This window comes from Callospermophilus lateralis, unplaced genomic scaffold (genome assembly GCF_048772815.1).
Source record: "Callospermophilus lateralis isolate mCalLat2 unplaced genomic scaffold, mCalLat2.hap1 Scaffold_6843, whole genome shotgun sequence".
Lineage (NCBI taxonomy): Eukaryota > Metazoa > Chordata > Mammalia > Rodentia > Sciuridae > Callospermophilus > Callospermophilus lateralis.
Window position 1 is genome coordinate 74,714 of NW_027515027.1, and position 12,296 is coordinate 87,009.

Consider the following 12,296-nt stretch of genomic DNA (forward strand, 5'->3'; position numbering starts at 1 on the left):
TTTCCAGAGACAGGCATCCCCTCGTGTCCTTGGGGGAGGGCTGCAGGACCCCTCAGGTCCCCAGCCTCAGACCTCCGTGCCCACGCTGCCCCCTTAGAGGACGGCCACGGTCACCGCTCCGCCCCGAGTGGCGCCAGGCTCCCTCAGGCTCTCCCCCGCGGTGTCCCGCCGCGCGTCCTGGGCAGCTGTGTCCCGCCGCGCGTCCTGGGCAGCTGTGTCTGTCTGGGGGAGCTGACAAAGTCCTCCCTTCTCTTCACTTGGGTTGAGGCTGGGTCTCGCCAAGTGGCCTCGCTGAGTTGCTGAGGCTGGCCTCCAACTCGCCGTCCTCCGCCCCTGGATCCCCCGGGACACCCGGAGCCTGCCCTTCCCTTTGGAAGGAGGCCAGGGCCTGGGACCCCAGTGACCCCGGTGACGGCCGGGGAGCATCTTGGTTTCCGGTGTCCTGTCTGCTGACGGCCGAGGTCGCGTCCTGCTGTTCCCCTGGCGACCGCAGGGCCGTGTGCACACCGGGCAGAGAGCAGATGGCCGGCCCCACCGCCCTGATCCCTAGATAAGGCCCTGGTTCCTGGGGACTCTGTCCTGCGCTCAGGCGCCTGCCGAGGGTCCCCCAGCTGGCGCACGGGGCCCTGGAGCAGCAGCCAGCGACTCAGACGGGGACCATGGGCTCCGCGCTGGACCCCGCCTTCCGCCTCCTGCAGGAGCACGCACACGGCTTCATGGTCTCCCAGGTAGGAGCCCGCGAGGCGCCAGGGTGGCGGGTGGGACCCGCTGGGCCTCCCGCATGGCCCTAGGAAGAGCCGGTCGCCGCCCAGGGACCCCGGGGGGACCCCCCATGGAGTTGCAGGAGGATGGTCTTGAAGCTGAGGTCCGCCCGGCACCTGGCGCTCGCCTGTGCTCCCAGCGCTCGGGAGGCTGAGGCAGGAGGCCAAGGCAGGAGGATGGCGACCAGCCTCAGCCCCAGCGAGGCCGTGAGCAGCTCGGGGAGGCCCTGTCCCTAAACAAAATGCGACACAGGGCTGGGGACGGGGGCCAGGGGTCCCCGAGGTCCGTCCCCAGTGACCCCCAAAATGAACGAATGCCCCCCGGCTCTCTGTGCTGTTGGGGCCACCCTGTCCAAGGCATGGGCAGCTCCTCTCGAGCGGCGGCCGGCTCTGGTCAGGGGAGGTCCTGGTCATCTGCTGGGGCTGGGGGTCTGCCGCCGCAGGTGGAAGGGCGGTGGTCTCGGGGTCAGCTCAGGGACAGCTCGGGGACAGCTCAGGGACAGCTCAGGGACAGCTCGGGGACAGCTCAGGCGGAGCTTGTCCTCCACCCATGGTCAGGGCAGTCCTGGCCCCTGCCCGGTCGGACCCTAGGGCTCTGCAGCGGTCACTGAGAGCGGGGCGCTCTGCCCACAGGCGCAGTGCCCTCCCTGCCCCTGGCCCTCGCCCTCCTAGGGAGGACCCGGCCAGGGCTGCTCCCTGCTCCAAGGTGGGTCCCGAGTCCCAGGAGAAGAGTGTCCTCACCAGAGGGGACACCGGGTGACGTTAGGGGACAGCAGGGCCACGCTCCTCGGGCAGCCCCTCCCCAGGACACCCAGGCCCCGAGAGGAGCCCAGTGAAGAGCGCGTCCCCCCCCAGAGTGCGCAGGGCCACCGCAGGGCGGTAGGACGTCCCCAGGAGGGAGGAGGGAGGACGTCACCGCGGCAGCCCCTCCGCAGGACGGCAGCAGCTCGTGCCCAGGGTGACGTGGGCGGCCCCCAGACAGAGCCGTGGCCACCGCAGCCCCCAGAGAAGTCACCGCCCAGCAGGACCCAACGAGGGGGCGGGCAGCTCAGGGGGACGCAGTGGGTCCCGGGGACAGAGTCCCGGCCCGTCCAGCAGAACAGCCCCCCGTCCAGGGCAGTCAGTGAGGCCCCGGAGGACAAGGCCAGCCCGCCTTGCGGCCAGGAGGGGGCCCAGTTGGCAGAACAGGGTCAACCCGCCTCCGCCCGCCGTCTCAGCGCCCACGGCGAGCAGCGCGGGCTCCACCTGACAGAGGAGTCGGGCCGCGTCACCCCGCGCACCTGGCGCACCCTCAACAGAGCAGGTGGCCGGTGCAGCTGACCGCCCCAGCTCCGCCGACCCAACCCCCTGACCACAGGGAGGATCCCGCGACCTCCACAGAACCAGCTGGACACCGGCTCGTGTGGTCACTGGGGAAGCTGTCAGGGCTCTGGGTCCATTATTGCCATCGTCCTTCAAACACAGTGGACAGATGGACAATGGTGTCGCCATGCTGCCCTCTGCTGGGCGCAGGGGTGCACGCCGTGACCCACGGCCCTGGAGGCTGAGGCACGAGGACCGCAAGGTGGAGGCCAGCCTCAGCAACTCAGCAAGGCCCTGCCTCCAAGTAAGACCAGAGAGACTTGGGGACGTGGTCAGGCACCCTGGGCTCCCTGCCCACCCCCAGAAGGAGGGAAGGAGGACATGGCCTCAGCGTCTCGGGCAGAGGGTCGGCCAGCGCAGGAGGGGGAGAGGGCTGACCCGAGTCGTGGGGCGCGGTGGGTCCATGTGGCGCAGCGCCTCTCGACACCCTACGGACAGGCACCTGTGTCCTGGGGACCCGCCTGTCCGATGCTCCACAGAGACCGACTGTACCCTCCTCGTCTTGGGGACTGTCCCACTTTTCCTTTGACCTGTTTCCAAGGTCGAAATGTCGTAGCCTGAACCGGGGCTCCCTTCCTTTTTCATGGCCGAGCACTATTCCACCGTGCAGATGGCCACATTTTGTTTCCATCCCTTGGTGGCCCCTTGGGCTGCTCCTCCTCTGGGCTCCGGGACCCAGGCGGCCACCCTCCTACGCAGACAGCCCTGGACCCTCTTCTCATTCTTCTGGAGTCTCATGCTCCGTCATGTGAGAATTCTACGTGAAATCTGACAAGCGGCCACCTTGGCTGGGGTCCTGGGCTGGAACCCAGGGACGCCCTCCACTGAGGCCGCCCGCAGCCCTCTGTATTCCTTAGATCAGGCTCTGGCTTCCTGAGGCTGGCCTCCAACTGGCCCTCCTCCTGCCTCGGCCTCCCGAGCCACTCGAGCCACACCCGCGTCCCGCTTGGATCCGGGAGTCTGTCATGGTGTCACAGTGCGTCCCGCCGAGTCACAGAAATAAAGAACAATAACAGACGAGTCGGACTTCTCCCTCCTCCGCAAGGCACCCGGGCCGTGTCCACCGCCTGCCCAGCCCCGGCCACCCCCCTGCGTCCGCTCCTGGACATCTCATCCCGATTCCGGGGGCCTCCGGGGCCGGCTCCTGCCCTCAGGATGACGTCAGCGGGTGACCTTCTGGGTGACCTTCTGGTGACCGACCCGTGCCACCTCCGTCCAGCCCGGAGTCCACTGGCAACAGTCCCGTCACCCAGGGAATCAGAACCGGGGCCGCGGGACCCAGCGCTGTGGGTGACCCCGGCCGGTCACCAGGACGCCCTGGCCTTTCCGCAGGTGCTCTTCGCCGCCTGCGAGCTGGGCCTCTTCGACCTGCTGGCCGAGGCCCCGGGGCCCCTGGACCTGGCGGCCATCTCCGAAGGCCTGGGCGCCAGCCCCCGGGGGACAGAGCTCCTGCTGGCAGCCTGTGTGCCCCTGCGGCTGCTGGACGTGGACACCCGCGGGGGGACGGGTGAGCTGCCGTCGTGGGGGAGGGCGAGAGCGCCAGCGGCCACGTTGGCCAGCGGGTCACCGTGGACAGCTGCTCCCCGCCCACCAGGGGTGCTGAAGGGCTTGGCCCTTGGGAGGCGGTGCGCCTTTAAGAGGTGGAGCCTAGCGGGAGGTGAGGTCACGGGGGCGTGGCCTCCAGGGGACCGCTGGGACCCCAGGCTCTTCCTCGGTCTCTCTCTGCCCGATTCCTGGCCACCTAGAGCAGAGCCCCTGTGGCCCACCACGCGCTCCTGCCATGATGCGCTGCCTGGCCACAGACCCGATGGTCACCACAAGTGACCAAGAGCCAAAGAAGAGTTTCGTGATTTTTCAGTTGGTTTTCTAAGGTTCTTGGTCACAGTGACGGGAACCGGGAAGGGGCAGGCCCGAGTCCCTCCGCTGAGGGGCACTGCGAGTGCAGAACCAGGTCCCTGTGGTCCTCTGGGCGCTGACCCCGAGGTCTGTGGCTCTGACCTGCGGCATCCAGCACGTGTCCCCGTACTGCGCAGGGTTGGGCCACCCCCGGCCGTACCAACCCCTGGACTTAGGGAGAGCCCGTGCCCAGTTCCAAGGGTCACTGGGGCGGCCCTGAGAGAACCCCGGGGGACAGGGCGGCCGCCCCTTCTTGGAGTCAGGACTTGGCCCTCGGACCTACGTTCTGGGAAAGGCGCAGAGCAGGCGGCGATGGGTCCCTGCGCCCACTGCGCCCTCCGGGAGGGGACCCTGCGCCCACTGCGCCCTCCCCACGGGGACCCTGCGCCCACTGCGCCCTCCTGGAGGGGACCCTGCGCCCCCTGCGCCCTCACCCAGGGAGACCCTGTGCCCACTGCGCCCTCCCCACGGGGACCCTGCGCCCACTGCGCCCTCCCCACGGGGACCCTGCGCCCACTGCGCCCTCACCCAGGGGGACCCTCACCCACTGCGCCCTCACCCAGGGAGACCCTGTGCCCACTGCGCCCTCCCCACGGGGACCCTGCACCCTCTGCGCCCTCCCCACGGGGACCCCGCACCCCCTGCGCCCTCCCCGCGGGGACCCTGCGCCCCCTGTGCCCTCACCCACTGCGCCCTCCCCACGGGGACCCTGTGCCCACTGCGCCCTCCTGGAGGGGACCCTGCGCGCCCTGTGCCCTCACTCACGGGGACCCTGCGCCCCCTGCGCCCTCACCCACGGGGACCCTCACCCACTGCGCCCTCCCCGCGGGGACCCTGCCCGCACTGCGCCCTGGCCGATCGCACCAGGAGAGAGGGGCCCCCGCAGGGCTGCCCGCTGCCCGCTGCCCATCCCCGCCCGCTCCTCCCGGCCGCCCCACCCGCAGGGCTGCCCCGGGGCGTCGTGTGGAGGTCGCGTGCCCAGCGCTGGGGACGCCACGCCGCCGTGACGTCCACTGACGGGTTCCCGCCCTCCCCGCCTGCCCAGCCCGGTACGCGAACTCGGAGCTGGCCCGCGCCTACCTGACCAGCCGCAGCCCCACGGGCCAGCGCACCATGCTCCGGTACCTGGGCAGCACCACCTACCGCTGCTGGGCTCACCTGGCCGACGCCGTGAGGTGGGGGGCCTCAGCGTCCCCGGGGCTCAGGGGGGGCCGGGGCTGGGGCCATGACCCTCCAAGAGGGGCAGGTGCTGGTGGCCAGCAGGGGAGCTGTCCACGCTGGGCCCGGGTGTGGTGGACCAGCTGGCCCTGCAGGGGGGCGCTGAGCCTGTGCCCAGATGCCGGGAGAGCTGCACCGGAGAAGCAGTGGTCAGCTCTGCAGGGGGACCGGCGGGGCCTCCCACAGGACAGTGTGTGCTGCACCTGGGACACAGGGTGAGGGGACAGGGCACCTCTGGGTGCTGTCGCGGATGCTCCCAATGTCCGAGGGGTGACCACACCTTCCTGCTCCTCAGACAGGGCAGCAACCAGTACCTGAGGGCCTTCGGCGTCCCCGCGGGGGACCTGTTCGCGGCCATCTACAGGTGAGAGGACGGTCAGAGCCCCAGCCCACAGACGTCCTTCCTTAGGTCCCCTGCACCTGGAGGGACGGCGCACAGGGCCACCCGAGGTGTCATGGACAGCACGCCCTGTCACCGCCCCGTCCCCGTCCCTGTCCCCGTCCCCGTCCCCGAGGGCACAGATCTGGTTCTAGAGGGTCCATCCTCCCCCTGGACCCTGGGGGGGCGGGTAGGCGCTGCCCTCACCTCCCCTGAGGGACCCTGGGGACCCCTCTTCCAACAGGGACCGTAGCGGGCGTCAAGGCCCCTCCAGGTTCCCGGAGCCGCACTAGGGCTGCCCGCGTCCAGTCCTGGGGTCCTGGTGCCCCGTCACCCTGCGAGGTGTAGGTGTGGACCCTCTGTCTGAGCCTGACCAGCGCCGTCCCGCACCCAGGTCCCCGGCCGAGCGGCTGCAGTTCACGCGAGGCCTGCAGGAGATCTGGAGCGTGGACGGGCGGCGCGTGCTGACCGCCTTCGACCTGTCCCCGTTCCGTACCGTCTGCGACCTCGGGGGTGAGTGTCCTCGGACGTGGGCGCTGTCCTTCCTGCTGTGTCCGGGGAGAGTGTTCACCACGGATTTCAGGGGACGCTCTGATGCCTGGGGTCTTGCAGCGGAAGAGGAAGAGCCTGGGGTCCCAGTGACCCGAGGGGCTGCCAACCTCAGGACTGGTCAGTTCCTACAAGTAGGAAGCGAAGCTCCTTCAGTAGCTTGGGTGTCACTGTGACCCAAGGACCCAACAAGAACAATCAGAGGAGGAAGAGTCTCTCGGGGGCTCACGGTGTCCGAGGCCCAGTCCCTGGTGGACGACGCCATGGCTCTGGCCCAAGGGGAGCAGAACAAGATGGCGGCAGGGCCTGGAGGAGGAGAGCAGCTCAGGACAGGGCACCAGGGAGCAGAGAGAGCTCTGTCACCAGGGACAGGACAGAGACCCCAAAGGCACAGCCCAGGGACCCCCTCCTCCAGCCACACCCACCTGCTGCAGTCACCACCCAGTGAGTCCATCCAAGTGGATTAATCCAGTACTGGTCACCACCCAGTGAGTCCATCCAAGTGGATTAATCCAGTACTGGTCTACACCCAGTGAGTCCATCCAAGTGGATTAATCCACTATTAGTCTACACCCAGTGAGTCCATCCAAGTGGATTAATCCAGTATTGGTCTACACCTCTCCAACCCACTCATTCCACCTCTGGACCGTCTTGCATGGTCTCCCGTGAGCTTCAGGGGACCCCGATGGCTGCAGTGTAACACTGGTGACCTGACCCTCCTGTGAAGGCCGGTCCCTCCTGGCCACACACCCAGCCTCCTCGTATAGGTCGTCCCCCTCCAAGCCAGCGTCCACTGCCTCCACCGCCCAGCGTCACGGACTAACAACTAGGGACGTCCTCCACCTGACTGTCACTCAGACTCTCCCAGCTAGCCAGTCCCCGCCCGCCCACCGGGGTCAGCGGTGGACGGTGGCCGCCCCAGTGCCTCCCGTGTGGCCTGTGGCCCCCCCGGTGCCTCCCCGTGTGGCCCTGTGACACTCAGCTCTGGTCACTGCCACGAAGGCCTGAGACATCAGACGGGTCAAGAGAAAGGTCAACGCTGGGCGCCGTCTTGGAGGTGGGGCCTTGGGGCGGCCGCACATGACGGTGGGCGCATGTCCAGAGGAGAAAGAGAAGAGGACGAGCCTGGGGTCCCGGTGACCCTGCAGCACACTGCTCCAGTGACCTCAGGTCCCCAATAGGTGCCGCCACCTCCCGACAGCTGCCGGCTGGGACCCAGCCTCTGACCATGGCCTGCGGGGACAGTGGGGCAGCAGACTAGGTCCCTCATCTGGGGAACCCGCACCGCAAACCCGCTGGCCGCCGGCTGCCCATCCCAGCCTCCATAGCTGTGCACCATGCTGGCCTCCACACCCCGTGCGCCAGATTGGCCTCCACACCCCGAGCGCCATCTTGGTTTTTACATCCCATGCACCATCTTGGCCTCCACACCCCGAGCGCCATCTTGGTTTTTACATCCCATGCACCATCTTGGCCTCCACACCCCGAGTGCCATCTTGGTTTTTATATCCCATGCACCATCTTGGCCTCCACACCCCGAGCGCCAGATTGGCCTCCACACCCCGAGCGCCATCTTGGTTTTTACATCCCGTGCACCGTCTTGGCCTCCACACCCCGTGCACCGTCTTGGCCTCCACACCCCGAGCGCCATCTTGGTTTTTACATCCCATGCACCATCTTGGCCTCCACACCCCGAGCGCCATCTTGGTTTTTACATCCCATGCACCGTCTTGGCCTCCACACCCCGAGCGCCATCTTGGTTTTTACATCCCATGCACCGTCTTGGCCTCCACACCCCGTGCACCGTCTTGGCCTCCACACCCCGTGCACCGTCTTGGCCTCCACACCCCGAGCGCCATCTTGGTTTTCACCGGGGCCCTCTGGCCCTGCTAATGGAGGGTGGCCCGGGTGGAGCCGTGGTTCCCGATGGCCCTTGGAGACTCGGGCCGTGGGCCACCCTGGGGCCACCCACAGGGTCCTGAGAATTGCTGTCCTCAAACTTCGGGGTGCCGCTGGTCCACGGGCCTCCCGGGGACAGACGAGGTGTCCCTCAGCCCGAGCCTGGATGCTGCGTCCACCATGTCACTCTTGTCCCCTCCAAGGGGCTAGAGGTGCCCTTGAGGGGACCCTCCCTGTGGGGCAGGTGTCCCGAGGTCCCAGCCAAGTCCTCCCGTGAGCCGTGACCCAGACGGAGCCCAGGCCCACGCTGTGGCGGGTCTTGGCGGGGGGTTGGGGCTGGGCACGGCCATCAGGGTGAGGCCCCTGGGTGGCATCCTGGAGGCTCTATGAGGAGGACAGAGGCCAGAACACGCCCTTGCCACGTCCCTCGCTGGACACCACCAGGAAGAGCGCCACCAGCTGTAGCCGCTGACCACCAGAACCGGGGGCTGGAGAGCCACCCCTCCCCTGGCCAGGGCCCGAGCCTGTCCTCCCTGAGGTCAGGAGGCCGGGGCAGGAGGATTGCGGGCTCAAAGCTCACCACTCAGCGAGGCCCTGGCTCAGCATTAAAACGAAACCAAACCTTTCCTTCCTGTTCTTTACACGCGCCCTGCCTCAGGCACCCTGTCACAGTGACAGATGGCCCCGTGCAGCCCGGATCCAAGGGCCACACGCAGGGCCTGTTCCACAAGCTGAGGAAGGTCCCCGAGAGACACGGGAACCGAGGCCCGAGCATCCCGTCCTCACCGTCGTCCGCGGGCATCAGAGCCACCGCTGGGACACCTGGCTCTGGGCCAAGAAAGGGTCCCCAAGCGGCTGTGCCTGTGGCTCAGTGCGCGACGCTGGGCACGCTCCATGGTCCTCAGCTCCCCGGGGCCCATCACTGTCTGTGTGTCCGCGGGTCACGGACAGTAGCTGCTACACGGTGACACTGTCCCCGGTGGCCACCGGTGTCAGAGCACAGCGGCCGCCGCCCGTCCCTGCCTGGCCCAGGGGACACAGTGAAGTCACAGGCTGTGCCGAAGGTCGAGGCCTGGGGTCCCAGCCAAGAGGGCCGCCTGCACCCGGGGCTCGTGGTGGGGAGCACCGTGTCCAGCCTGGACCTGGGGTGGCCACACGGGGGCCCTGGACGCTGTGCTCACTTCCAGGTGGGGCCGGGGCTCTGGCCCAGGAGTGCGCCTCTCTGTACCCCGGGAGCCAGGTCACCGTGTTGGAGGTCCCCGAGGTGGTCCAGACCGCGAGGGCCCACCTCCCGCTGCAGACGCAAGGGCAGGTTGGCTTCCGTGAAGGTAGGTGTCGCGGGACACAGTCCTGGGGACGCCCGGGGGCCCACGTGACGTGGCGCACGGACCCTCCAGGTCCCCTCATCCCGTGTCATCGGGAGTCCCCGAGCCCCCCGTTTCGGTGACCGTCCCACCTCCTCTGCGCCCGGGACCTAGGGAGCCGACCGCCGTCCCCGAGGGTCACGCTCTCCTGCCGCGTCCTAAGGGTCAGCCGAGGACACAGAGGAAAACCCGAGTCTTATGGACAGCTCACGTCCACTCCTCCAGCCTGCGGCCATCGGGCGTCCAGCCTGTGGGCTCTTCCCAAGGAGATGGTCACTGGGGGCAACAGTGGCAGGCAGCGTCCACTCTGCACGGAGGGTGTCCACCAGGCCTGGGGGCTGTCAATCATCTGTGCCCGGGGGACGCCGTTAATGTCCAGGGTGGCCCCGGGTCCCAGGAAGGGACCACACAGACCCCAATGTCCTCGGCTCGGCCTCCGGGAAGCTGGCCAAGGCCCGGGCTCTGGGTCGCGTGCAGGGCGCGGACAGCCCAGGGTCAGGACTGGACGCAGGTGGCCGCTCCACGATGGCGCCTGTTGATTTGTCAGGAAAATACTAAGATCTTGAGAGTCGAGTGCTGGACGCCGTAGTGGCCTGCGAGCTGTCCCTGGGCGTCCCTTGGTCAGTTCGGAGAGGCCCTGACGGGCAGCAGGCTCAGGCCAGCTTCTCAGTGGCAGCCGCTGGGGCCGCGTCGGGGGCTCTGTGGCCATCGCCTGTGTCCCCGGCCCGGGCTGTGGGATCCGCAAACCCCGCGTGGCCCATTGCACGGGGGAACGGTCACCCGGGCTGCCCAGGGTCCGCCTCTGCAGGACTGGACCTGCTGGTCACTGCGAAGCCGGCTGGACGGGACCCTCCTGTGTGTTGCAGGGGACTTCTTTGAAGACCCTCTCCCCGAGGCCGACCTCTACATCCTGGCCAGGGTCCTGCACGACTGGTCAGACGAGACGTGCTCCCGGCTGCTGGCCAGGGTCCACCACGCCTGCAGGCCCGGTAGGGGACAGGGCGGGGCGCGGGGCCTCCTGGGACGGGGTGGGGGACGTCCCGCAGGCTGTCCTCCCAGAGCAGTGGCCACAGCAAGACTGGCCTCCAGGGCCATGGGACACTAGGGCCACCTGATCAGGGACCCCTCATGGGCCAGAGTCCGTCACGTGTCAGGGGACTCCTCCATGTGACGGGGACACTGCCCAGCTCTCCTCTGAGGCCACCATCCTGGTGACCCTTGGGGACATGGGCATGGCCTCTGTGTGTCCTGGGGACAGTGCCGAGCTGTCCCCTAAGGTGACCCATTCTGGTGGCCCTTGGATCCTGGACACAGCCCTGTGTATCCTGGGGACAGTGCCCAGCTGTCCCCTGAGGTCACCCGTCCTGGTGGCCCCGGGCCCTGGGCACTTTGCGGGGCCCGGGGACAGTGGCTTGCCCCCCAGGTGGCGGCGTCCTGGTGGTGGAGCGCGTGCTGGACGCGGACGGCCGGGGCCCGCTGGCCACGCTGCTGGGCTCGCTCAACATGCTGCTGCAGGCCGAGGGCCGCGAGAGGACGGCCGCCCAGTTCCACGCGCTGCTGGCGGACGCCGGCTTCGGGGGCTTCGCGCTGCGCAGGACGGGCGGCGTCCACGATGCCATCTTGGCCACCAAGGCGCTGCCCTGAGCCGGCCACCCTGGGGCCCGAGGACAATAAAGAGACACGTGTCCCTCCCTGGTCTCTGCTCGTGTGACGGGGGGGGGGGGGTGGACGGCCACCGTCATGGCTGCGTCTCTTCCTTACACAGGGCGACATCCCCGGGCTGAGGGACAGGGCGGGCAGAGCCCAGCTCTGCCGTGACCGTGGGCAGGTCCCCTGTCTTCCGAGGTCCCCCGTGGGGACAGCCAGGGGCCGCCCTGCAGGTGGGGCCCAGAGAGGGTGCTCGGTCTCCTAAGGCGCACAGCACAGGGAACCACCCAGCCGGGAAGGTCCACTGCGGTCACTCTGGGAAACCTGTGGGTCACTGTGACCGCACAGAGGCGTCCTAATCCCAGAGCTCCGAGGACCGTGTCACCGTCTCCCGGGGGGGGACCCAGTGTCACAGGGACCTTCTTTAAAAAGGGAGAGCGAGATTCTGGGTCGCAGCTCCCAGAGGGGCCGGGGGGTGGACTGGGCAGCAGGGTCGGCCGGGCCTGGGGAGGAGCCTCTCTGCCTTCTCCCCGGGTGCTCAGGACAGCCTTGGGGACCGGTCGCCATGGCGACATCCCGGGACCGGGCGGAGCCGTCTCGGCATCTGCCGGCAGGTGGCGCCCTCGGCGGCCGAGGGACAGGCTCGGGCCAAGGCTGTCCATCACGCCGGCGGGGGCGGGGCTGGGGGCCGGGGACAGAGGAGCGTCCTGTGTGTCCCCTGGCCGCCTTCCGCACTGGGTCTCGCGACACCATTTCCAGGTCCCTTCGTCGCTTCCCTCCCAATGGCGAAGCTGCGGCCGCGGGTTCCTTAGGGACACTCCGGGGACAGGGCCACCTCAGGCCCGGCGTCTGGGAGCTCGGTGGCCCCCCTCTTCCTCGTCCCCAGGGTGTGGGGGTCTTGGTCAGCGGCCCTGGGCGGGGGACACGGGGACCTGGTGCCTGGGGTTGCTCCTTGACCTGCGGCCATCGGGGGACACACGTGCTCACAGCTGCCCCAGAGTGGACACCCCCCAGCACGATTGCTGCAAGCCTGTTGGACGTCAGAGCTGCCACTCAGGGTGACAGGCAGGAGCGTGTTGAAGGAAAGGGGCAGGGGACACTCTCCAGGGACAGAGGGGTCCTCTCAGAGAGGACAGGGACACCATGCACCTCCTGCCCCCCGGTTTTATTGGGGTCCCAGGGAAGTCCCCAGAGAGCCCCGCCCAGGTCCCCTCCTGACTT

The 12,296-nt window shown here is 68.6% G+C and overlaps 1 protein-coding gene across 1 annotated transcript; it reads left to right on the forward strand.

Moving 5' to 3' along the window:
* Positions 1-659: 659 nt before the first annotated feature.
* Asmt (acetylserotonin O-methyltransferase) lies at positions 660-11,072 on the forward strand. The gene is made up of 8 exons (XM_077108427.1): positions 660-728; positions 3,456-3,630; positions 5,065-5,194; positions 5,533-5,601; positions 6,011-6,129; positions 9,252-9,392; positions 10,295-10,417; positions 10,852-11,072. The coding sequence occupies exons 1-8, from the start codon at positions 660-662 to the stop codon at positions 11,070-11,072; spliced, it is 1,047 nt and encodes a 348-aa protein (XP_076964542.1).
* Positions 11,073-12,296: the final 1,224 nt, after the last annotated feature.